The sequence below is a fragment of the Candoia aspera genome, chromosome 1 (genome assembly GCF_035149785.1).
Source record: "Candoia aspera isolate rCanAsp1 chromosome 1, rCanAsp1.hap2, whole genome shotgun sequence".
Taxonomy (NCBI): Eukaryota; Metazoa; Chordata; class Lepidosauria; order Squamata; family Boidae; genus Candoia; species Candoia aspera.
Genome location: NC_086153.1, coordinates 85,395,314 through 85,423,285, shown reverse-complemented (window position 1 = coordinate 85,423,285; position 27,972 = coordinate 85,395,314). Strand labels below are relative to the sequence as shown.

General features: G+C 37.4%; 1 protein-coding gene across 1 annotated transcript in view; it reads left to right on the top strand.

Moving 5' to 3' along the window:
• The window catches only part of MTHFD1L (methylenetetrahydrofolate dehydrogenase (NADP+ dependent) 1 like), a 110,357-nt gene extending 87,589 nt beyond the window's left edge, over nucleotides 1-22,768 (top strand). The window contains exons 26-27 of the mRNA XM_063293842.1: nucleotides 605-757; nucleotides 22,610-22,768. Coding sequence (XP_063149912.1) covers nucleotides 605-757; nucleotides 22,610-22,699 — 243 coding nt within the window. The 3' untranslated portion in view covers nucleotides 22,700-22,768. The remainder of the gene's footprint in view (nucleotides 1-604; nucleotides 758-22,609) is intronic.
• Nucleotides 22,769-27,972: the final 5,204 nt, after the last annotated feature.

Sequence of the window (27,972 nt, the reverse complement as noted above, 5' to 3'; positions counted from 1 at the left end):
TTGCAATTACTCTTTTTCTGGTTTGTACTGGGCCTTGAAAAAGGCATTTAATAGATTATTAATTAAGATGTATACATATAACGAAGGGACGCGGTGGTGCTGTGGGTTAAACCGCTGAGCTGCTGAGCTTGCTGATCAGAAGGTCGGCGGTTCGAATCCACATGATGGGGTGAGCTCCCGTTGCTAGTCCCAGCTCCTGCCAACCTAGCAGTTCGAAAACATGCCAATGTGAGTAGATTAATAGGTACCGCTTCGGTGGGCAGGTAACGGCGTTCCAGTTAGTCATACCGGCCACATGACCACGGAAGTGTCTACGGACAAACGCCGGCTCTTCGGCTTTGCAACAGAGATGAGCACCGCCCCCTAGAGTCGGACACGACTGGACTTAATGTCAAGGGAAACCTTTACCTTTACTCTACATATAACATCTTGTCACAACCTACTGAAGCTTGAGCTAAAGACTTATTCCTAGAACCCAGCAATGTATACTGATAATAAAGTTTAGCTTTGTTTATTGTACAGCGTGCAGGATCTTGGAGAAGAGGCTGCTGTTGTTTCAGTGTGGTATAGAGACATTGTGTCTTTCTCATTTCTTTTTTGTCAGGGATTTGGGAATTTGCCCATTTGTATGGCAAAAACTCACCTGTCCCTTTCCCACATGCCTGAGAAGAAAGGTGTTCCCACTGGGTTCATTCTGCCTATCAGTGACGTAAGAGCCAGTATTGGAGCCGGATTTATTTATCCACTGGTGGGAACGGTGAGTAATGTCTGTTGCATTTGAAATGTGATGCTTTGTAAAATCATGTTTAGAACCCTGTAGTACAAAGCAGAATAGAAATAAATAATCAAACATCCCTGAGATACTGTGTCTAAGACAGTGATTTGACAAGGATTTACATCAAATAAATTTTGATCCAAGTATATTGGTTCAAATACAAAGGATTCATTTTACAAGGCCAAAATGTGTATGTGTGGGGGCGGGGGGGGAATAGGTTTGTGTTTCTTGAAACAGGAGTACCTCAGGGACACTTTTAAGTCTATGGGGAGTTCAAAGATAATACATGATGTGCATTGAGGCTCCATCTAAGTCAAAAACTACACTGGGCTACTAGAAGCCTCTTTAATGAAGAAGTTTTTCCACCTTTAAAAAACATGTAGTGTGTATTTTTTCACTTTAGACTTTCAGGTTGACTTCTTTGTTTCATCACCTAAAATGTTTAATTGCATGGTATGAATAGTAATTATAATAGCAAATTAATGTAACTTGTTAAAAATATTGAGAATATTGGATATTAAGTTACTGTTAATAATAACAACTGTCCTTGACACAGAACCTAAACACTAAGCAATCATAAGAAGAACATGCTCCTGTAGGGTTACCTGACCAGTCCAAAGCACGTCTGATTTCCTTACATGAGCAAGACATTTGGAAATAATAGTTTCTGACTTATTGTTCTGCATTACCAGTGAAAGGGCAGAAGGAAGGAAGTGAATCCTGACTAGATGTGCTTGGAGAAGTCAGGAAATTCTGTCATGAGGATTCTCTGGCCTTGCAGTCTGCTTTCTATGTGTATAGCCAGGAAACATTCCTTTCACCACAAGCACAATAAAATGTCGGCATGTCCAAAATGTGACTTCAACCCTTTTGTGCTCTCCTGGGAAGCTTGTTAATGTCTTGTGGGATATTATGAGTAAGGCTAAATGTAAATTGTACTTGACTCATTGAAATTACAGAGACTGTGTGTCTGTGTGTGTGTATTTCAATTTGTATGTGTATTTCAACCCATCTCAAATTAATGGCTCCCGGGGCTAAAAATGTTAAAAAGAAAATATAAAAGCATTAAAAAAAACACCAGAAAAACAAAAGGCAACACACATAGAAATAGCAGCCAGGGTAAAAAACAGATCCACCAGCCACAAGTTAAGATAATAAATGTACAGGCTCAGTCCCACCTCCTGACCCCCAGGCCCAGTAACAAAACCAAGTCTTTAAGGCATTTTGAAAGGCTGATGGGGTTGGGGCCAACCTAATTTCTGGTCACTAATTGGTCAATTCTGATCTCCTTTCAAACTGACACACAGTTCAAGTGTTCAGACCTTCTTTTCTAGGTTAGATTGTGGGGAGAAGTAAAATAATATTCATATATTGATTTTGAACATTCCTGTTATATACAAATGTAAACCTTTCTAATATTTTGCAACTCAGTTTTATAATATATTGTCTTGCATTGAAAATTCCTATGCAATTGTTAAGTCTTTTTAGGAGGTAAAAATTGCGGGCAGCTTTTTCCAGGAAAATGTTGCCATAGTTTTTATGTCATTTTGCAATAACCCTAACCAATGTGACTATGCTCACAGGTGGACTTGTGACATGATGACCTGGTTATATGGCAAGCAGACAGGAAGGCTTGTCAAGTTTGTTTAGGAAGTCGGTGAGGTCACTAGTGAGTTATGCTTGGGTGGGGAATGGTTGGATTCTCTTGTGCTTGTGAGAGACTCAGACCCACCCAAAAGTTATTGCAGCTTTGTACTTTCCCACATATTAGTTAAGCTGCTTTATTGAGAGTGCTCTGTGCCACACAATACAGAGGAATTCCACTTTGACTTACCCCAAGGACAGCAATGATTAAGAGACAATACAGAGCTGCATTCTTTGCCTCTATACAAAGTTGAGATAAACATAATCTTATTCTGCCACTGTTTGAAGCTTCAAGGTTTTCTATTGGTTTGTTTCTTTACAAAATGATAACCAGCCCTATGTTTATAATGTTAATTTCTAATTGTTATTGTTATGAAATGAAAATGTTTCCATTAAAAATGTATATTATTTTAACAGTCACATACATTTTGGAATGTTAGAGGTTACTGGTCTTGCTGACTCACACTCCTTAAAACACTTTCTGACCCTTATCTGAAAGTTAATGACTGAACATTTAAGTCACAACGAGGCCCTAGGCATTCCAGAAAGAAGTCTATAGATATTAATAGAGTTTTTTCCTAAATGAATAGTTTAGGATTGCTGCTAGTTCCCTGTTTGCAGAGGTTTAGCTCTTTTTATTCAGATACTGATTTCAGCCTTCTGGATCTCTTTAGGCACCATCAATATTCAGCAATGTTATAGAATGTGTAGGTAGCCCAGGGAAGTTTTTCAAGGCTGATACATAAATCAAGGAAGAATTTTTTCCTCCTTTGTGGAGCTATAGATGTAGGTTGTCCTGTCTTTGAAGAATGGATTGTTTAGTAGTTTTTTGCTTTCTGATGGTTTAGTTCTTGAACCAGGGTCCTTCAGTGAAGGCCCTGATTGCATGTGATGTTAGGAATGGACACCAGCAGTTAAACAAAAGTTCTAGTATTTTAGAATCAAAAGTTTCAGTTGTATTATGTCACTTTGAGTAGGAGAAACTGGCAAGTAGCAGGAGAGGTAACCTTTGTCACTGCCACAGTACAGTTGAGAAAAATGTGGCTCATGATTTCAATCTTGGTGGTTAAGGGTGAAAATAGAAATGGTTTCTCCTGATAGTGCTGCTGAGAAACTTCTGTTTCACTGATGAATTTCAGCTCGGTGATGTTGGGGTCCTGGGAGTGCAAATGAACTGCTCAGGGGCAACATGCAGCCCCCAGGCCACAGATTACCAACCCTTGGGCCGAACAAAACTCAGTAAGCATGTAGTCATTTTTTTTCTTGGAATTTTGTCTGTTGAATTATGACATTTTTAGTTTCTGTACATTTGAACAAATTAAAAAGATGACAGGGAAATTTATAATTCAAGTTGCATTTTGAAGTGTGAAAAAGTGGTTCATGATAAACCTTAAACATAAGAGCAGAATAGGCTATACAGTATATCGATATAATTGCATTATGAAGATAATTTGCTTGAAGTCTAATAGGTCAAGACTATTTCCTGCTTTGCATAGTTGCCTTCTTTCATTTGATTCTGACAATTGATTTTAATTATACAACGTGTTAGGAAAGCATGTATGTTTGCTATTATAATCTCCACATCTACTGTACTACCCTATATGGGGTTGGTTGTTTTGTTTTGTTTGTTTTGCAAACAATGTATTGTAATGGATGAGGGGAAAATCCTCAGCCTACTAACAGCACTTTATAATATAATAACATTTTTCCCTTATAGCTATTTTGGCAGCTGGAAGTAGTTTAATTCCGATAAGTTTAACATAAAGAATGGAATGTGGTCATTTTTAGAAGCCAAAAATATATAGGGGAAAAGTTTAAAGGAAAATGGAGCAATGAAGCTATGAAACAACTGAGAAGTTGTTTGTTGCTTTTCCTCCAATCAATGGTAGTTATGTGCTGTTCTGTTCAACTATATTGCAAGAAAATAATAAATTAATAAATAACAGGAAAATATAGCTTCTAGGATCCACTTTATCTAAAGAATGGCAGGAATCTCCAGCAAGACTAAATTTATGAAAGAAATAGATAGCACAATTTTTTTTTCTAGAATCACTATTAGATTTTTAAAAGTGCATGGGCAAAACTTTACAAAATGATTTGCTTGTGCTTTCAAATGCATCAACAGTTGGCTTCTTGAATTGTGTAGAACTTAGCTGTATCAGGAAAAGTCAAGATTACAAAAAATGTATTCAGAATATAATTCCTGCTTGCTATAACATAATTGGAACCTCTTGTAAATCAGTATAGATATAAATTACTTTAGGCCTTCATATTTCAGTTCCTTTTTCAGCATCTTTTATACTCTTTGTATGGATTTGTTGAAAGAGTGACAGAAGCCTGAGAAGGAAATCTGGATCTGCTTTTTGAAAGTAGAATCTGAGATGTAGTTTTTGTTGCAAAATTTCACTCATGGATAACAATAGAATTGCACAGAAAACATGAAGAATATAAATGATAACAAAAGAAAAGGAAGGCACTATCTTCATTCAACAGCTTGCATTTTAAGAATATTTCTAAAATGAACAAGTATTTAAAAATCTATGTATCATACTTTTATATTTTTGAGAAAATCAGGGCAAGTAGCAGTTTATCGCCTATCTGCCACAATCTCCTCTTTTGCTTGTCTTTATTCCTGGAGATAATAACATTTCCCTGCCTATATTTCTCATGTCATAGGGGATGAGAAATTATGAATTCATTTCAGTCAAATTACATTGATTTTAGTGAGATCATTAAGGATGAGTAAATTACAGGACAAACATATTGGAGAGAGACCATGATCTAGTCAATACAGTTTAAGGATGGATCAAGTTGTCTCTTTAAATCCCAGACAGCTACATTCACACAAATTAAGGTTAATGAGTCCACAAAGTCAAGGGGCAAATTGGATAGGCATATTATTTTGCTTTTGCATTAATTTTTTTCTTTTTAAGTGGTGCTCTGATAGAAAGAATGGCTGAATCATTACAAGCATTCATAAAACTCTGGGGTCTTCCCGCTTTCTTCTTCTGATCATATCTTGCTCTTTGTTCTCCTTTCTCTGGCTGCCAGGAAAACTGTCAGCATACACTCTTTATCTAATCCATTGCTAGGAATGTTTGGCACGCCTTTGGCAGATGGGAAAGCTTCCTTCCCCCTGGGAGTCTCTCTTCTGGTTTCTCTTCATAATTAGTCAGCCATATTTGCTTTTATTGAATTACTTCAAGGGAGAAATAGAAGAAAGGAGATTAAAGGGGCAAATTTTAGAGGTATAGTGAATTATCTCAAAAATAAATGCTTAAGAGAAGAAAATCAGATGTCAAGCCAGCATATCACATCCCACTTCATTATATGATAGAGGTTCTAATTCCACTGTAATGAGATAATTTGAACCCAAAGGCATGATTGATATGCATTTTCTTGTAATCATTTTCTTTTCTTTAAATGGGCAACTATTCCACTTAGTAATAGTGAGTTTCATGTTCTCTGAACAATGGAAGTCTCCATCTTCTTCTTCAGACTGATATCTGCAAAGGCATAGGGGGAAGGAGCATTTATCATCCAAAACATTGCTTCCTTTCCCCCGTTTGGAAGTATTTTCTACTTAGGCAATGGAGAAGAGAGAATTATTCGTCTCTCCCTCAGCCTCAAAATTGCAACTTTTCTGAATGACTTGTTTTGATGCCATTGGGTGTGTAATTGTTTGGTATTAAAACATTTACTACCTTTTTCTTCATCATTTACTTGCATTAGCAAATGTATTGCTACAAAGAAAATGCTCTTTCTTTCCAAAGATTCTGATGGATGTACCATTCCATAAAGAAACTTTTTCCTCATGACTGGAGCCCAGATGTATCTCTGGACTGGAATCATGAGGTGAAATTCAGGAAGGTACTTTATAGCAATAGTATTGGATGTAGCTGTAGGATATGCCTATATTTTGTGGATCCTGTATGTAGGAGTACATGAAAGTGAATCTGCACCAAAGTAGTCCTATACATATGCTGAGTCTACCAATGCTGTTGCAGCTTTCATGATCATTCCTGCTTTAATGTATATCTGCAAAGCTTTCCTAAATTTACAGCAGCAATATTTGGTAGCTTCAGATCAATAGTAATACTATTGATGCTCCTTTATACACTCTCCAAAAACTGTCCTCACAGCTGATTCAAATATTCCAAACACATCTTGCAAACTTTGTTTCCACATGGTGGCACTCCACACATGGAAGTAGCATCTCAAATTTGCTTACCAGATGGGTGGTTCTGAATCTTCCCAGAATTGCTGAGATCATTAGGAACATGCATAATGAGATAAGTCAATGTCTTCTGAGTATACATGTATACTCAGGTGTCTTTGTCAAACTTATTTGACAAATACAATATCAAAACTTTTTCTAAAAAACAAAATATTTGTTTTTTAGAAAAAGTTTTGATATTGTTGTTATGAACTCAAGCAAAATAGCTCCTGTGTAGGGAACCTCTTCCACATCTTGCTGGCTATAGAAATAAAATTATTGTCTTATAATGCCAAATTCATGTTCTCAAACCATTGAGAACACAGACTGCTTTTTCTCAATTTTCTCTTTTTAAAAATAGATATTTCTATTTCACATAGTTGATACACTGACCATTATGAAACTCTGTCTTCTTATAATTTGAACCAAGCATTTTAGAGGAAAAGAACCAGTGCTAGAAATTTACAGTGCTTAGAGTCTTTGAGGCTGAAGCCGTCGATTAAGTTTATATACTGTATATAAATAAATGATATAATGCACAGTATGATATTTTCAGAGATACTTAGGCAATCTCATAGTTTTGATTTAAATTAAGATTAGGCAGTTTATTCAATTACTTTGAAACTTGAGTGCGCTGAATGACATTAATTTTGCTCTCAAGCATGTGCCATTCATCGCAGAAGTATGCGAGATCAAAGTAAAAAGCCATCTAAACCCTATACATGTAACCAGGGTCTTCTTTTTCATCACATCGAGTCTTCCTTTTTTGTACAAAATGGAGGAGGAACATCAGTTTGAAATGTTGGCAAATAGTCCAAACATTCAGAACCAGCATATGGAGAACTGGTCTATAAAAAAACAAACGTATGGGACTCATTACTGACTAGCTTCTCCCCACCCCATTACATTGTTTCCAGGCTGACACCACTGAAGGCTACACAATCTCAAACCAATGGGTAATGGGAGTTTTAGCCTGAGGATAGTAGCATTTTTAATATGTAATAAGTTGTTCTGATCCCTGAATTTGTCCTCTTGTAGGATCTGGAAGAAAAAGCAGTGGCAATAAATGGACTTTCTTCACTGGCTATTCAAATGGATTAGGGATTGCTGAATTCACTGGCCTTGGATCAGAACTTTGTAGGATGCATTTATTCTGGGCCTCCCTCTTTTTCCCATGGTTCCTCTCACTGCAAAGCTTTATACTGGTTCCCTGTTAGGGAAGCTTCTGGTGCTGGTGTTTTAGGCCCTGCAGTTAGCCATTCCCCACCACCTGTCCCAGTTCCTGTCTTAGTATGAGCCTTTGTATCCAATATGATCAACAGAATAGGGCTTTCTTTCCATTCTCTTTTTATGGGTTGCTCCAACTCATTTGCATGCATTTCAGGAACTGGGTCCCCAATTACGGAATTCTGTTTCCTGCTACTCTAGCTCCACACATCTTGGATTCATTTAAGAAGGATTTGAAGATTTACTTATATAGCAGATGTATTGATGGAAGTGATTGTCATCAGTTGCTGAGAATGGCAGTAGGGCTGTTTTGCTGTAATTCTTATTAGTAAAGTTACATGATAGGTGGGTTTCAAACTTTATAGTTGTGTAAGTTTCATTTTTATTGTGATCTTAAATATATGGATTCCTTACATGTAATTTTAACTGCCATTTAGTTCTTATCTTATAAATATTACTGTGGTTGGTAGAGAGATGTGATGTAAAAACAGTTTGGCTTGGTTTATTTATTTATATCTTATACAGATAGTCCTCGTTCAATGACCACTCATTCAGCAACCATTCAAAGTTGCAAAAGCCCTGAATGAGTAGTACTTATGACCGGTCCTCAAAGTTCCAGCCATCCCAGCATCCCCGCAGTCATGTGATCACGATCTGGTTGCTTGGCAACCAGCTTGCACTTACAATGGTTGCAGCATCCTGCAGTCACCTGATCCCCATTTGCAACCTTACCTGCTGGCTTCCCACAAGCAAAGTCCATGGGGAAGCCAGCAGGGAAGATCGCAAGTTGCTCCAGTAAGTCACTCACGCTCTCCCCCACCTGGCAGCAGCTATCCACAACCCCGCCGTATCTCACCAGCCACCTGCAAACCCTCCTGGCATCAGCCACGTACCTGCCTGCTGGCAAGCTACCAGAGACTCACTTAATAACCTGCACTGTGTAATTGTCTTCTATGAGAAACACAAGTAAATGTGTTTAGCATCAGCACAGTGTAAGCAAACTTTGAGTTATTCCTATGGGGACTATCGTGCTAGTATTTCAGTGAGCTTTAGTGCAAAACTGCACACATTTAGGATATTTCTTTGTTTAATTAGAACTGGCAGGGAGATTAATTCCCCCTAAACATATGCAGAATACAGAAACAATTGTAAAGCAGGAAACAGGACAGGACAGGAGAGAAAGACAAATGCTGTTTCCATTCTTCACAACTTGAATAATAATGTATGGTCATTTGGAAACACAACCACCAATAAGCCATTAAGTCCAGGGTCTAAAATTACCTATCAGTTATTTTGCCTGAAATCAATTTCATATGGCCTTTGAAAGCTCTTCCAAATGTAAATGAGAGCTAAAACCTTTCCCCACTGTTTAACTTATAAGGAAAAGAAAAACAGCTTTCACAATATAGGAAACAGTATCTAACAATTTAAAAATTACATGAAATATTAAAAAGATTCACACACTATTCATATATGTGAACAACAGAGTGTCTACTTTGAAATCCCTCGCTTGAATGAGGTTGCTATAAAGCAGGGTTCCCCAAAGTGGTCAGTATCATCCCCCAAGGATCGATGGGACTATCCAAGCAGTCGATGTTGTTTTTAGTAGTAGTAGTAATAAAGTAGTATTTATTAAATTATTTTCATATAATAAATGTTTGGGAATTGATAATCTGAAACTTCATAAAGGGGTTTATGAACTGAAGAGTTTGGGGACCCCTGGTATAAAGCATATTAAAAAATTGGAAAGCATCTGAATTGCTCTGGTGATAAATTAATACAAGCACTGACTTTCTAGCAGTTTTGATCTTTGATTTGTTCATTCTTACAAAGTACCGCATTACTTTTACTGATTTATTAGAAAAATAAAAGCACATTTGGGACATTTTCTTTACAACACTGATAAATGATTTATTTTAAATAGTGGGTTAGAATGTTAATTCATCCCCTGTATCAGTAATTAGCTGTTCATAGAGACAGCTTTAGTAGGCCTTAGTGGTATTTCACTCCATTAATTTCCTTCTCTGCTCTTCAAAGCCAATAACACCTAAACAAATGTTACTTGCATCCTCCTCAGTTGTTCCAGTGATAAAGAACCAGATCTAGTTAAAGTCCAGAATATAGAGACATCATCATCCTCACAAATTCGTTGGCTTTTTAAAGATACAGATATATAGATATAGTTGTGAATAATATGGATACATATTATATTATATATTATACAAATAATATCTATATATTTGTATAATATTTAATATATGTCTTTGTGAATAATATGGAAAATAAAGGAACAAAGGTGACCTTGGGCCTGTCACACTCTCTCAGCCCAACTCACCTCACAGGGTTGTTGTTGCAGGGAAAATAGGAGGAGGAAGGAGTATTAGGTATATTCACCGCCTTGAGTTATTTATAAAAATAATAAAGGCAGGATAAAAATAAAAAAATAAAATAAAATAAAACATATGCTCAGCAGTGTTAGTTAGCTGTTGATTATTGTTTGTTTGTTTGTTTATCAAATTTTATCACCACCCATCTCCCCCCAAGGAGGGACTCTGGGCAGTTTACAAAAAGACAAAATTTATCAAAGATGTATTGAAATGTGGAGTATTTCTCTTAGTTTTTTGAGATACTTACTAAATATATTCTGAAAATGAAGACAGCTACATAACTGGAATTCCGAAGCTGCTGTTTCTGGTTAATAAAAGAAAACAAAGAAAGAATCATGATTATGTTAGAAATAAATAATTTCAGTCAATAAATTATCCAAAATGAGGAATGTACCTACTGACCTGAAAACAACATAATAGATCAAAGGTTAGATATTTAGGAAGTGATTTTTTTGTGACAGCCTTAAGCATGAAACACTTACATAGTTCATTGAATGTTGACAGCATAAATATACTAAAGATCACATTTGTATTAGTCAGTTGATTTTAATTTCCTTGAAATAGCAAATAGTGAATTTTGAAAGGGGGTAGGGGAGAAAAACTAAAATAGTTTTGTAAGTTAACAGTAAGGATGAGGTGGGGCCTAAGAACAAATGCCTTGCAAGAGAATTATTGAAAGACAGGTACGTTTAGGCTCTACAGTATCTTGTGGGTATGTATACTACCATAGAGAGAGAGAATTTACAACATTAACAAAAATATTAAATTCCACATATAAAACCACAGAAGCGCAAAGCTCACCGTGAAATTACAGTAACCACAAAATTAAAACACAATATATATAATGTAAGAGGGCCATCAGTGAATCATAGCAAGAATTTAAGAGCAATTGTATCACTTCTGCTTTACTGTGTTTTACTGAATACTTTGTTCCATAGGATGCTCTTGATAAAGTTGAAGTTAGTTCATTTTTATTGGCTTATTTTAAGAGAGAGCTCTGATTGCAAACGTAGTACAGGAATGCATTACACAGCTGTCCAAGTTTTAGTTTCAATCTTCCTCTCCATTGCTGTAGAACTTATAACTACAGTATCTATTTAGTGAGGTGAAGTAAATATATGTTGACCTAAGGAACTATATGACCAGCTCCCATGATAAGCTATACATGGATATAGTTTTCAAATTACACAAGTCAAAATGCTGTCATTCACAAAAGGAAAATAGGAACACGGTTTTCTGCATTTTCATCATTAAAACAAGGGAGAATTAAAAGGATTTAACATTTCATTGTCCTTGGCTCTTTTTACATTATGTATATCTTTGCATTCAAATAAATGTTTTAAAATATACCATTTGATTTACGCATGTCTTAAAAGTAAATAAAGTTATTATAGATTTTGTCATGGTATACATTTTTCTTTTATTAGCCAGAAAACACTGTGAAAGAATTTAATGAAAACAAAGACAAATTAAGGGAATGCTTGACTCCAATAGCATGTAGAAACTATCAAAAGCAGAGGTTGGTTTTTTATATGGCCAGTATTAGTGGACAATTTAAGACAGTCAACTAGAAGATGGTAAGAAAGCGATATAGAAGCCACCGACTATTTGCTACCATCTACTGGTCATCAGTATTTTTGCAGCCAATATATAGTAATCCTAGATTTGCTATAATTTGTGCTGCCCCTCCTCCAGGTGAGCCCTGCCATTAAGTAAAGTTAAGCATTTGCTTCAGCTGATAGATTCTGGGCAGCAGCAGACATCATTTCCAAAACTATTCCTACTGATACTTCAGGCCATGCCTTACTCTTGGAGAACAGGAGTGGGTATGACACACACTTTATTGTGTGCCTTCTAAATTAGTCTGATGCCTTGGAGATGGAAATGCCATCTTATGTTTGCTACAGGCTGCAAAAGGTCTTGAGTTATCCTGAGTTTCTAACCATACTGGCTATACTTTAAGGATATTGGCTCAAGAAGAATGGTCACAAGCTTGACCTCTTGTGACGCTTGGCCAGACATTGAGCCTGTGCTGTTTACAATGTTTTCTTCTGCTTGAAACCAGTAAGAATATTGCTTCATGCATGTGAGGAAGGGGTTCAACAAAACACAGCAAATTCCTCAGGTGCTGGATACCATCACATGATTTCACAAAATGATGAGCTCCTCCTCCCATTTTTTATTTAGAATTTTTCTCAGTTATCATGAGATTTCAGCCGCTTCACCCCTAAATCTTCCATATGTGTGATCCATGAATGTCATCTAGTGTACCATGGACAGTGTACCCATGGGTTCTGTGGACCAGTCCTTGTTCTAGGCCATGGAAGCTTATACCACGATAGTCTGTTTGCCAAAATAACCTTTATATTATTATCTGTTAAATATGAGATACTAGATAAATACCTCATTACCCAGAGCTTGCCATTCTTATTGGCGCCTTTCTCTTAAAATATTTCTACAGTTCTGTACAATTATAAGCAAAAAAGCCATTGAGCCATTAATTAATATATCAAGGACTACTACGTTAGAATCCTTAATCTACTAGATCCATATGCTGTACATAGAAAATGTGATCTGAAGTGTCTGAATTGAAGGTACTGTCTTTGCATACGATGTTGCTAGCCAGAGGTGAAATGTTGCAGCTACTGTATGTCAGAGGCATAAAGCAGCTCAGAGTATGGGAAACAATTAGGCTGCTGTTTAATTGCAGAAACGAAGTATTTATTTTGATTAATCGTGTCAGTAAAACAGAAGATTTTTCCCATAGTAAACTCTTACTTGCACATGTTCTTCACCTAGTCTAAATGTATCAGTTGCTTTACTCAAGACTCCTGAAATGTGTCTAAAGTACTCACCAGTAGACAGGTATGCATATCTGTTGAGTATTACAAGTAGATTGGAGAATAGTTGAAACGTAAGTACTACTTCAGTGGGAGATGCAGCAAAACATTGCAGGAGTACTGCTGATTAGGATTTCAGCCAAGAGACCATATCCTTTTTCCAGCTATTCAAAATTATTCAAGCTTCACCCCCTTCGATTTTTTTTTCTGAAGGATTTTGCTGTTCTGTAACCCTTCAAACAGAAGTTCTGAGCAATGACTGCAACATACTTTTTCTTTTCTTTTTTTAGTTTTTTTCTCCGAGTAGCAAAGTCAGTTGTACCTGCTTTTGTGGGTTGATGATGATGATGCCATCCATTCAGTTGTCCCGATTCTCAACAGTTCTATGGATTCTATTTTGTGGGTTACATTTAACCAAAAGTTAGGAATCTCACATAAATGTAGGCCTAAATAATCGTCTATCTCAAAAAATCATCTTTAGGCCTGTGTAGTGGGATTAACTGTAGTGCTTTTGGACTCAGATACAGAAGTCCAAAAGACAATAAGTATTCATAGTCTGATGTAGCTATTTTATACGTCACAATATTATTTCTTCCAGTCAAAATATGCCTCAAAGCAAATTAGGTATAACTGGAAGTTCCGGATAGCTGTGAACCTGTAAATTTGCTAGCAAGGCAGAGAGAATTAAGTTTTAGAATTTGCTGTGAACTTTCTTGTATGCCTTCAGTGGAAAAATATTTTAGTAGGTTGATGGCATCACTTTACTTAAATATATTGCAGAAATCTGTATGTTCTTGAGTTGTTTGTTATTTAAGAGTTGATCATGTGGAGAAATTTTAATTTACTTGAAGTTACAGAAGAGAGGGAGTAAGAGGAGGTGGAATTCTAAACAATACAATGTGTCTCTGACTGAAGAGTGAAGATGTAGGTGCCAAAGTGTTTCAGTAAAAATTAACTTATTTTAATACAAGAAGATTCCATCAACTTTTACATTTGATTGCAGGGCTTGGATCTTCTTGACATGAACATGGTTTCTTAATCTCAGAGGTCAGGCATATACTCAACATATATGTCATTAGAACTGATAATTAAAACTGCAGTACAAGGATGCAATTTTAACTTACTTAGAAAAAATTGTCCCAGGGAATAGTATCATTCATAACATATTAAATAAGTTGTTTTCAAAGACCAAGGATTTTCGGCCATCTAATTTTAAACTGCATAAGAGAGAAGTGTGTCTTCATGAAATAGGAGCCAAAAATGTAGCAAAAGTAACAGAAGCATTTAAGTGTGACTCAAGTTTCTCCAAATTAGTTGGGCTATAATTTCTCATTGTAATCTGCACTTTAATTATATAGTTCATAAGAAGATTATATTTGTCAAATATAAAAAGAGCTATATTATTGGAAATATTTTTATTAGGAGTGTATCTTTGCGGGATTTTGTGTATTAGGGAGCCACACATTCAGCATGGCAGATCTACACAAACCTCTTTTGTTTCAAGTTAACTCCTGTGCAAACTATTCACCCTGCTTGTTTGGTGATCTACAAGGTCAAATGCTCTGTACCCTTGCATACACAAGCTCACATGGGTTCACAGGTATAGCCAGAGGACAACACAAGGGATATTTTTAAGAGGCTGAACATGCACACTATAGATGTTTGCACTAAATTGGGGAATAAGTACTCCTAATTTCTAATTTGGAGAAATATTTTGCTCAAGTTCCCACTCAGAATCACAAATTGTGGGACACTGTTACTTCACAAAACCACTCAGCACTTCTAAACAACGAGAAATTATTACCTCAAGCAAGGAATACAGTTCAATCGATTCACTGGTTTATTTGACTCACGTATACATACAAACATACATACATAAAAGCATGGTGAATTAATCATTTATGTACCGAAGAGAAAATAACTTACAGTAATCAGTATGTTTGTGCTCTAGAACAGGACCTGTCATACCAGCTATGACTTATCCTCTCTTCCATAAGTTTTGTTTTCTCTCCCTCCAACCTTTCTATTATTGACAGGGAAAACAAAATGTATACAGGCAAAAATGCCCATATAAATGATTAGATAGTATCTAAGTAAAAGTATCAAAGTACCAGGGAAGGAAGCCTAATTTCGGGGGGGGGGGGGAATGTTCCACAGGGAGGTAGCCAAGGCAGAGAAGGCCCGCCTCCTGGGAACCACTAAATGCAAGTCTCTGACCTGTTTCCCCAGGCGTTTGGGCCAGGAGGTTAGGCAAACTGCTGCTGATGTGCTTCTTGTGATTAGGATATATTGTTTATCTTGGGCATCATGGGTCATTGTTTGTAGCTGTTACAATCCTTGTATGCTGCCCAGAGTCATTGTGAGATGGGTAGCCATGTATGTATGTATGTGTGTTTGTTTGTTCGTTTGTTTGTTGCTGGATGTTATAAAGGGAAAGGAGAAAGTTTGCCTTCCCTGCATTTCCATCACTGGAAAGATTCTGAGTACGGTAGAGCTTGTGGACATAAACAACAGTAGGACCTAGAGTGGCAGAATAGAAAAATCCAGTGTAACAATAGTAGGTATAACTTGTGTAGTTCTTCTACCCATCCACCTAGTTATTTTAAACCTAGATAGGTCATAATGTTCATGAAGGCTGTTTGGTTTCTCTTTGGGGAATGTATTACTGATAGATAGACTTTAAAGTATTGTGAGATAATAAAAGTATCCAGAATCTCATTCTTGGTTTCAAGCTTTACTTCTATACATAACAGTGGAGATGAATAATTTCTGCCTATGGAATGACTTAATGTTTTTTGTGCCTTTTTGGTGAACTTTGTTTCTGAACTTTGAAAGTTCCTCCCAAGTTCAAGATAATACTTTATACGTTCCTTAGAATATTTAAACTTCATAAATGCTGCCCTGATTTCAGTTCTTGATTATATTGCTTCAAGGACAGATTCATTTTCTCCTCTGAGGGAATAAAATGTCCTTGTTTGTAAATTCAAGAAAGATTGCATAATTTGTATGGGAGCCAGTCTTTCTATTTTATGTGTGGTCTTATCGTTCATATGATGCTACAAGCAAATGGCAGCACATAAAGAGGAGGTAAAATGAATTTATTTTTCTAGTTATGGATATTAATATGAAAATAATGAGTATGTGTGTTTAATGTTAGCATTGCTTGAAATTTAAAAAATCCAAATTATCTAGATTAATAATATCTTTAAAATGTTTATATATTGGCATTAAACATTTTAAAATAGTTATTTGTAGTTATTATATTTTACATTTCATATTTAAGTAAAAATAAAGTAAATCTACATATATTTTCATAAAATCGTATTATTAAACTTCTGAAAACTCCCGAAAATTTGCTCGGTGTGTTCCTAAACCATTTTTTTAAAATACTGAACATATATACAGAGATTATGCCCTTGAAATTGTATTTAGTTATTTCAATTATTTTTGAAAAAGAATACTGCCACCAAATCTGTTGTTATTAAAAAGTTTTAAATGTTAGATGATCTCCAAGCTAATGCCATCTTGCTTGCTCTAGGCATGTTTTCCCAGTCTGAACTTTGGGGATTCTTGTTCTTTTTTATAAATATAGGGAAAGGGCTTGTGAATGAAGGCCATTTAGGACAGCTGGTTCTATCTTGAGGAAAATTATAAACATTAAAAACACAAGTTTAATAAGCTTTTTTTTTCTTTCTGCAAGCCAAACTATGCTAAAAGTTATCTGTCTCTCTTATAATCTTTTTCCTTTTACTTAAGCAGCAACTAATTTCCTTTCATACCGAATGCCTCAATCAATAGTGAAATACATCCCAGAAGCTGACAAGCCTCTGATGACAGAGTCATGGGCCTATTAGACCACATAAACTTGTTGTGCTTAAAGTACTGTACTGTGTACCTTTGCAAGAATTTGTCAAATTCAGAATCCCTCTTTCCATTTTTCAAACTATAAATCAAATATCTGATCCTCAGAATCAGAAAAGACAGGATCCGAAGAAAGGTCCAGGAAAAGTCACTTTCCAACACATTCCCCCACACATTTCCAGCCCTCAAAAAACCTTCTCTCATTGGGGATCTTGCTCAATGTGATAACCTGGGCACCTTTCACAAGCATTGGTATCTGTGTAATTCTGCTTTTTAAAAAGAAATAAGTTGGAATCTATTTATCGGTAATTGTGATATCAATTCCAGTCTAAAGTCTTTTGAGTTCTCTGGTTGTTGCTATTTTAAACATGTCTGCTTTAGACTCTAGGAAAAAAAGTGTTGCATGGGTGTAATTGAGACCCTCCCTTTAGTATATGGACCACCACATTCAATACCAGCTGCAGTATTGGGTGGTCTTCAGGAGCGGTTCCATATGGAGTGAATTACAGTAGTCAGCCAATGCTTCTTGCTCTGGGAATGGTCATAACTGGTAGACCAGCCAAGGCTGGGCAAAGACTCTTCTGACTGTAGAGTACCTAGTGATCTATCAGGGATTGTGTGTCCAGAAAGACCCACATATTGTGAACTAGCTCCTTTTAGGAGAGCATTACTCCATCCAGAACAGACCCAGAATTAGGTGACTTTTGAAACAATAGCCCCCCATGGTTGCTGGCCTAATTCTGATTTTAAAATGTTTTCATAACCTTTACATATTTCAGAAGGGGAGATGTCCTATATCTACAAAGTATAAGGCAGTTTACAGAATCAACTAATTGTTCCCACATGATTTGTACATGCATGTATGTATGTATGTATGGTCAATTGGATGAGCTATTTCCAGTTTGAGGAATTGTAATGTAATGAATATTGTCATAACCCTTCCTCTGTTTTCATAATTTTCTCAGACAACAGGAATAACAAAATATGTTTTGTTGTATTGTAGTGCCTGTCAAGAAAGCATAAATAAAGGTTGGTCTAGTGGTTAAGGCACCGGGCTAGAAACCAGGAGACTGAGAGTTCTAGTCCCGCCTTAGGCATGAAAGCTGGCTGGGTGACCTTGGGCCAGTCCCTCTCTCTCAGCCCAACTCACCTCACAGGGTTGTTGTTGTAGGGAAAATAGGAGGAGGAAGGAGTATTAGGTATGTTCCCCGCCTTGAGTTATTTATAAAAATAATAAAGGTGGGCTAGAAAATAAATAAATAAATATTACTAAGTATTAGCCCTATTAGGCCTTCCTACAATCTTTTCCTGCACAGATTGTTTCAACTGTCATTTCTCTGTTATTTCACAACCTCTTAAGCTCTCAGTTTATGTAAATTTCCACAAAATGATTTACCACAATTGGATATTCCAAACTGATATTTTCTCTAGAGGCTACATAGTGCTTGGATGAGGAATTCAGATTCAGAGAATATCATACAGGGGAAAGAATTCATGCCTCCTTTTCTAGCATTGCAGTTCTTGGTTACAAATAACATTTTTAAGAACCACAGGACAGCCAGTTATGGATTTTTTGCCATCATATTTAGTTAGAATCAAAACCTTCTGTATTGTTTTCCTTGGTAATATGTACTTGGCTCATTTAATAATTGTTATTTCTCTCTTCTGTCTGCTTGTGACACATTTTGGGCAGGCTTGATTTGGGGAGAAAGAACCTTATAATTGGTTCTGCTTTGTAATAACACCATCAATTCGACCACCCTACTTGTTCCTACCCATTGTTAGGAAAATAATAAAGGCAGGATATAAAATAAATAAATAAATAAATATTTGTTTTCATATTTGTTGTCAGACCAGCCTGCCCAGATCCAGGAGCATTTGCAACAAACTTTTGTCACAGCATTTATTTTGTCAGGATACAATCAGCTTGCTTTAATTACATCAAGACCTGATGCTGGACATTTCTTGGGAGAAATTTCTAACTTTTAATTAGTTGCTTATAGTTAATTCTTTTAAAGTCCCATTAAGACCCAAGCTGCATACTTTCTGTATAATTTATGTATCTAGCTTTAAGTAAAGCAATATATTCTGAATCAGCAGTTAAAGTTCTCTCTCCTCGTTAAGAATCAGGGGAGAAAGATTCTGAGGAGAGAGAGCTGATTTTAGAAGTTGTTGAGACTTCTGTTAATTGTTGGTCAATAGCAGCTGATGATTGAAAGACAGAGAGAAGCAGATTCCACTCCGAATTGGAGAAAAGGGTTTTGTTTTAATCTTCATTTCCCTGGGCAATAGGAGTAGTAATTTAGTGAATGGGTTATGTGAGGCAGATGCACTAGGATATTTGTTTAAAACATTAGGTAATATTCTCTGAGAGTCACAGGGTGACTTTTAGCCAGTTACTTTTTCTCAATCCAACCTCCTACAAAATGTAGGAGAGAGTAAGTGCTGTATTCACTGCCTTGAACTCCTGAAGGAAAGGTGGGATATAACTCTAATAATTAAACAAGTTTCTACTTACCAAGATAATGTTTGTGTACCTTACAGTTTATTTTTTTTTCTTTGATTGCATTGCTCACTGAGGGCCAGTCCCTTAATTATCATACACTGGCATGGTGTGGCCATCTGGTGTTAAATAGTCATCTCCAACTAAGAGTAAAAATCCCAGGAACTTCCTATTTTGCCCTGAGAGGAGAACTCTCTTGTAGAAGGCATAGGGGATGGCCTTGATGGACAGGAAGAAGAGCTATCAAGGCAACAGTCAGATAAGTGGGGCTTGAGCCCAGGCCAAGAAAATAACTTGAGAAAATGCCTCAGACAAGCCCCTCCCTAGTTCACCCAAAGATGAAGGGAGGAAGAGGGAACCACATTCAGGCTTGGAAGATTCTGTTACAATAGCTGTTACAATGAAAGTAGCCCTGACCTGTAAGGCATTGGCTCCTTCGTGTGGTCTGCCTTGTAGGGATGACAACTCTCCCCACAAAAACAGGCATGACAGCCTAGCCAAGAAGCACTATGTAGAGTGAAGTGACCAGGCTGAGTTTGTCTCTTGTTGACTCCATGGACACATCCATACAGTTTTTCCTGCAACAGCACAGAAACAGTTTGCTGGTTTCTCTCTTTAGCCTTCAGGCCTGGAATTCCTTGGCTCTTTCCAAACCCAATCTGGCCAGCTAAGTGTTGTCATTTACTGAGAAAAGAAGAGCATTTCTACTCCATATGGTCCACAGCCCTTAGGTATTCTTCACTGGCATTTGGTAAGGGAAAGGGCTAGAAATACCAGGGACGGGGCTAGGGAATGTTTTCTATCACATTTCTTTGAAAGTACTATATATTTTTATCATATCCAAACCTATATTTAGTGAGATCATGGAAATACGAGAGTACTAGGAAAGGAAACTTACTGAAAATTCCATGGACAGGAAAGGGAAAAGAACATACGAACCCAAACTTGCTGAGGCTGTTTTTGTACTGAAAATTTTATTTTCTGCTTCAAAATTCTTTGAGTTTTATGCAATGTTTTACTATGGTGGTCTTTTTTCTTTGGGTCTTTGACCATTATAAAGTCTTATCTATCCATTTATCTTTTTTTCTTTCTTTGGGGAGAGGGGCATTTGTCCAGTAGATTGGTGGAAGACACTCTTTTCAAACTCTCTTTTCACTCTGTAGAATGTTATATACAGGTAGTCCTCGCTTAATGACAATAATTGGGACCAGAATTTCCGTTTCTTAGTGAAGTGGTTTTTAGGCAAAACTTCACGTGACCATGTCACTTAGTGACAGCAGTTCCAGCAGTTCCAGTAGTCCCAGTTGTAGTTGTTAGGCAAGGACTTCACATGTCTCCTGCTTTATGAGAACTGCTGGCTCCATCCTGCTGCTTCCTTCCCAGCTGGGCCTGGTGAGCTCCCTTTGGCAGATGAGGCTCTGCTGCCCTGCCATGCTCACCCTCGTTTCAACTCCCCCCACCTGTCTCCCCCTCCCCCTTCTCTGCCCTTTTGGCCACTGTCAGCCTTACTAGTTAGACCAGACAGGAGACACAACAAGATGAGCTAATTCTACTTTACTGTAAAGCTACATTAACAGAACCTTCCAAGTCTGAAAGTACAATTCTCCTGCCATCTCCTTTACAGCCCGAGAAACTAGGGAGGGTCCCTTCTGAGCCTCTTGCCCCGCCCACTATCCAGCTGCGGGCTATGCTGTCTCTTATCTGATCGATCCCTAGGCAGCATTTCTTGGCCCTGCCTCCCAAGGTCTTTCCCACACACCATGACACCCAGCCTGCACTCTGCTGCCTACCCTTGCTATGCCCCCACTGCCCCCAGCTGACCTTTGCTGTCTTCTTCCTCCCACTGCTGGCCCAGGATCCAGGCACTGGACGAGGGCACAGCACCAGGATGCATGCGGCGAGTGTGGCAGGGCAGCGGAGCCTCATCTGCTGAAAGGAGCCCACTGGGCCCAGCCGGGGAGGAGGCCGTAGGTTGGAGCCAGTGGAGGAGGCAGGACAGCAGTGTGGGCCATGGCTCCCCAGGGGAAGGGGATGGCTGCCAGTGCTGTGCTAGGGCTTGCAAAGGGCTTGTGAAGGGCTTGCAAGGCCTGGCACAGCACTGACAGCCACTGCCTGCAATGCCACCCTGCCTCCCTGCCCTGCTGCTTCCTCCCCGGCTGGGCCTGGCGAGCTCCTTTTGGCAGATGAGGCTCCACCACCCTGCCGTGCTCGCCATGTGCATCCCCGGGCTGTGCCCTTGCCCAGCACCCGGATCCTGGGCCAGCAGCAGAAGGACGAAGATGACAAAGATCAACTAGGGGCGGCAGGGGGTGGCGTGGTGGGGGGAGATAGGCGGGTGGGGGGAGTTGTAGCTTACGCTGCAGTTGTCAATGCAGGCTGGTTGCCAAGTACCCAAGTTTCGATCACATGACCTCAGGGGCACTGCAACGGCTGTAACTTCAAGGACCAGTCATAACTACCATTCGTTCAGCACTGTTGTAATTTCAAATGGTTGCTGAACGAATGGTTGTTAGGAGAGGACTACCTGCATAGACATAGCCGCAGAATTTGTAAAAAAAAAATAAAAATGAATGTAATCAGATAGTTCACTTATATTCCATCTTTACTGGCCACACAAACATCCATCTAACGTTTGCAATATCCAGGCTAAAATTATTTTAAATTAATTATTCAGTATATTGCAGCAGTATGATTCATGTAAAATTATTTCTGTAACAGATAAGAACCATAATTTTGGAAATGCTTTTACTACTAAATGGGTCCTAAAAATAAATAGAAAATAAGCTGGGCGGAAGAGACTACTATAGGATGCAGAACTACATTAGTATAGCCTTTATAAAGTTTTATGCTTTCAATCCACTGTAGTTAACTCTTTACATTCCTTCTACATTCCTTTGCTTTACACCTCTTAGAACACAGAACATTTTTGTGTCCCATAGGGCTTGGCATATGATGGCCTTTTATTTCCTTTCCCAGAAATTCTTTGCGATTGTTTAAGGGATTTGGTTTAGCAAAAGGGACTGGAGTAGAGCTGGGTTAGCTCTTTGCTATGGGCCATGAAGAACATTATGGTCCTCCACTTCATCATATCTATGTGCAGAGTGGTTTTCAGCTTACAATTGTGGAAGTGTAACTCCTGGTTCATTGTTTCCTTAGATGAGCACTATGCCTGGATTGCCTACAAGGCCTTGCTTCTATGATATTGACCTGGATCCTGATACAGAACAAGTGAAAGGATTGTTTTGAAGGTACAAGCAAAAACACTGCATCAGGTGAGTGACTTACAGAAATGCCACAAGCCCCTTTTTCGAGAATGTTCTGTATCCAGCCTTCATGTTTTTAAGCCTTTCCTTCAAAGCTTCCTAATAAGAAAGGGGTAAAATAAAAATATGGGTTGCATTCTCTAGAAAATTACGACTATTTGACCAACAAGCATATGCTTTTCTTTTAAGTGTAGTATAGTTTATTTTAAAAAGCCTCAGGATGCGCTCACAACCAATTAAAGTCAGTGGCAAAACAGCTGTTAATTTTAACAATTCTGCATCGCACATGAAGTGTTGTTTGCAAAGGAGTTACACTTGCTAGTTATATCTATTCAGTTAGTACTTATCTCTGACTTGCCTGTATTCGTCTCACTACAAACAACCACAAAACTGATTATACATATAAGGTTATATAGTGAAACTGACTTATTTATGAGTCTGTGTGCAGATTTACCAAAAGATATATTCCACAATATTTATGCTCTGGTGCAGGATGTATAACTAAATCTGGCAGGTCCCACATCTTCCTGATATCCTACTTTCAGAGGCAGAACTTTTGGGAGGGAAGTCCATCCCTGATGTATTAGTAAGTGGTGGTAGGGAGCAGTGACTCTCCACCTGCTCCTATATAAAGGAAGCCCCAGATGCTAAGGTCACGTCCCGCAATCCAGCAGAAGTGGCAGGCACATCTCTGCTTTGGCTGCTGTTTACTGGAATGCATGCAAGAAGAGGAGTCATCAATCTTAACCATGTTACATATTTGCCCTTCAAGAAAAGTGTGTGATAACTAAGACATATCAATGCCCAAGATATTCCAACTTGAGCACCTGCAAATGCAGCTTTTGGCATTCTTAGCTGCAACATGTGTTCCATGATGAATGAAAACACTAAGGAGATGAAGCAGAATTGAACTGTCAAGTGCTTTTGTTAGGATGGTAGTTAGCAATCTCAATCCTACCATGACTTCCTCTTTCAGGGAAGGTGCAGAGCAGCCAACAAACATATACACGTTGTAAACAATCAAACAAACAAAGCAGAACTTGTCTGTTGCTACGATGTGTTGATCATAGAATTATAACATTGGAAGGGACTATGTAGTCCACAGAGTGGAGAGTCCACCCTCTGCTTGGTGCATGAATCTAAACTGAACTCTTCCTGACAAATGGCTATCCAACATCTGCATAAGTGCATTCCATGAAGGGGAGCCCACCAGCTCTCCAGGTGATAGGTTCTACTCTTAGACTGCTCCTACTGCTGAACATGTTTCTAACATTTAATCAGAATTTGCCTTCCTGCAATTTCAGCCCATTATTCTGTGTCCCATTCTTTGGAATGATAGAAAACAAAAGTTGAACAAAAGTTGACCTTCTTTTGTATGATACTCAGGTATTTCAAGAGTACTATGAAATGATTGCATATTCTCCTCCAAACATTCCTCATTCCTTCTATCTCTCTTCACAGAGCTATAACAATAGACTTACTTTACAAGTTGTACAGAAATACATGGTACAAAGAAACTTTATGTGATATATTATCCATATTTCCTGCAGCATTGATAATCCTAAAATGATTCTATCCATACTTTTACATTTATCATTTGAAGTTGGTATTTGTTCAATGTAGGTGACATTGTTGTGGTATTCTATGAAACAGGAAAAAATTAACGTAAGTGGTATATGAATATTTCAAGTAGGTATGTGAAAATTAAAATGTGGAACAGTTAAAAGTTTGTTTTGATTTACTTTTAATACAATCACATTAAAGATAATTTACCATCTGACACCTTTTTTAGAAAACCAAGACTCAATTATTTATACAATGAAAAAGAATCCTTAATGCTTTTTTTTTACTTCTACTTTCCAGAGCCTTGAAAAAATAAATAGCAGCTTCTGCACTTTCTGAAGCAAGAAACAAGAATGAATTTGAAGGATGCTTATAACTTATCATGGAATATTGTGATAGCCTAAAGCAGGAAAAATAAGCTAATCTTTAAAAACATTCTGTACTGACAAACCAAAGCAAGAACCAAAAAACTATACTGTTTCATTATAACCAGTGCAATGAAATGTTTTGCAGAACATGCTGTTGTTTACACACTGATTGTTTATGTTTATAGTAGATGTGGGGAATGAAAAAGGGTTGTATGCATAGTGATTTGGGGGGGAAAGTAGATGGTGAGTACTTGCTACTTTTAAGATGATATATTTGAACCAATATGCAAAATGTTGAGGTTAATGTCAATTAGGAAAGCAATAAGAAATGATGCTTTTGGGTATATTTAATCCATTTCATAGGCACTGTGCAGCTTTTTGCATTCAGCCATGGAAGCAACATAAAAATTAGCTGGAAATGTGTTACTTTGGGCACTGCTAGGCAGAAGTGGGGGGGGATGTCAAGTTATGGTTTCAAATGAGTACAGTGCTCATAATCTCATTGCTCTCATCAGCACTGTTTTCTGTCAAATAAGTTTGGAGTTAGTGCCTTGAACTATTTTGTTTGACTCTTATAGATATTCCAAATGATAACAAGCATTCTTTCATTTTACAGTCAATGGAAGTAAACAATTTATTGTGCAGTCTCCAACTTTAAAGAAATGTGCCATAGGTTCAGTCTGTCTCCTGGTAGAAGTTTTGCCCTTTTTTGGACAGAACTTTAAACTGAGCATTTGAAATATGAGAATGGAGACACAGAACCACACACTGTTATGTAAATTTAAGAACCACTGAAATTAACAAAACTGCACTGCTTTAAATAATACTTAGTGTAAGACAAATTAAAATACACTTGTTTATTGCAAAAATATTTCTTCCCTGCTATTTGGGGGATAATCAAACTCTCTGAGTTGCATCCAGTGCTGTAGAAGTTAGATACCATGATACCTGGAATGACTGAAGCTCTCTGGGAGAAAGAGTAATTAGGTATCCCTTCACTGTGTCTGCAGCTGACAATATTTTTTTCTCTATTGCTGTCAAATGCTCTTGCTGGGGGTTAGTAGCAAGGAGAAGCAGAAGTTCTTGTCTTGTGCTTAGAGCAAATTATATCACTACTAAATTTACATCTCAATTACATGCAAATAGAAGACATTTTAAATCAGAGATGAGAAACCTCTGACCAATGAGAAAGATTCAGCTAATAAGACACCCATTTTGGCTTGCCGAGGGTCTGCCTCATGCCTGAAACCCACCCTCACTTTATTCACTTTTTCCTTTACAAACATGGAAAAAAGTATTTGCTCCATTGTTCGGTTCTGAGGAAATTCTGCCTTCTTTTTCCCATATGCCTAGGAAGAGAAATAAGCCTGAATTCAATTTGCTTTAGCAGATTCCTGGTGTACCATTATATAAGGACTAGGCATTAAATGGCCTTTGTAAATAAGCCAGAAACACCCGAACATTCATTTTTGTCATGTTGATTAAAGTTTATTTAAACAATCCAGGAATTCGGTACATAGTAAATTAAATTCTAGTTTATTCCTCCTTTTGGAGGAATAGAGAAGTCCAAGGCTTCATGTGGGATCCTTTCTGTTCATGCATACAGCCTAAAATTAATGATTTAGCATTATGTTCGCAGACAATACTTCAGACTTCAATATATTTCAAAAGGGACTATTATTCCTCATTGCTGCTGATGATTATCTCAGAATACACCAAAATGCACTTGTGTTTCTAGTTTTTACTGAATAGAGAAAACAAATGGCATTTCCTCCAGGAAGATACTTTCCTCTTTGGTTCAATTAGATGCTCTACAATCTAGAGTAGGACATAAAATATGTTAAGCATCTGAAAATAAACTCATTTTAATCCTCGAAACTACTTGGCTGGCATTTGTGACAGTTGAAATTCATTCATTTTGTCAATAATAACTTCATCTGATTGCAAAAGCATAACTCTTGTGGAGTAGATAATATGGTTCATTTTCTGCATTCTGATTAAGTAGCACTGGATTCATTAGTGGGGCAGATGTTATAATAAAAGACAAAAAGCGGGGCTTTGTCTAGTGGTCTATAACAGTGTTTCTCAACCTTGGCAACTTTAAGGTGTGTGGACTTCAACTCCTAGAATTCCTCATCCAGTGTGCTGGCCAGGGAATTCTGGGAGTTGAAGCCCATACATCTTAAAGTTACTAAGGTTAGGAAATACTAGTCTATAACATAATAATATGTAAACAGTATTAGGGAAGTGAAAGCAGATGTCAGTTAGAATGCAAATACCTCCAGCAATGCAATCATTTTTTTAAAACAAAACCTAGCATTTCACTTGCTGGTAGCCCTAACTCAGACGGCCCACTAAATCTTCACCTGTCCTTCAGACAGGCAGGGGTGGGGAGAAGAACAAAAAATAGAGTTGTGAGCTACTCAAGCTACAGCTTGCGTGTTATGGGTAAAGCTGCAGCCTTAAATATGTTTACAAGAGAATGAACCCCACTAAACGCAATGGGTATTCCTGAGTTTATACATTGAGTAAATTCTGCTGGTGGGGCTACTTAGTTACCTTTAAGTAGACATGTTTGGGACTGATTTACATCTTTAACTTCAGCTGTCATTGCTTACCTAAATGACTGCAAGACGTTGATTAAATCATCCTGCATAATTAAAACATTCAGTGCTTTAGTAGGAGAAGATACGAAAGTTAAATCATTATTTTTCATAAAATAGAGACGCCATGACTGACTAGCTTAAAAGCTACCTTCAGATTCCAGATTTTTATTAAACTAATTCTGTTCTATGGTAGGTACATCTGCTTGGTGAAATAAAAAAAATGTAATAAAAATAAAATGGTAATATAAATTTTATTACATTCAGTTAAAAAAAGTATAAATTGAATTTAACAGGAGAGAAACTGGAAAATAAGGCTACTGGTTTAGAAGCATCTGATGACAAAACAAAGGCTATGGGACAATTGCACAATGTGAGTTTCCAGTCATTCTGTTTACCTAACAAATCAGCTAAACTGAAATATTTCTACAAGCCTGGTCATAATAGCAACTCCCGGTTCAGTAATCCAAACTGTAGCATTTTCTATATACACACTCAAATATGAGTGAGTTCATGGGCATTTGAAAAAGGAGCGGGGGTTGTGTGTAAAAGCTCAAATATTTATTCACAAAGTAAACTTTTTTTCATTCAAAAGGTTTTAAGGACATTTGGAAGAAATTAACTTGAATAAGCTGTCATACAATTAAGAGCTTGGCAAAAGAAATGGGCTTAGCAGCCTGTGAGTTTGAAAAGAAGGAAAGAGAGAAGGGATCATTTACTGG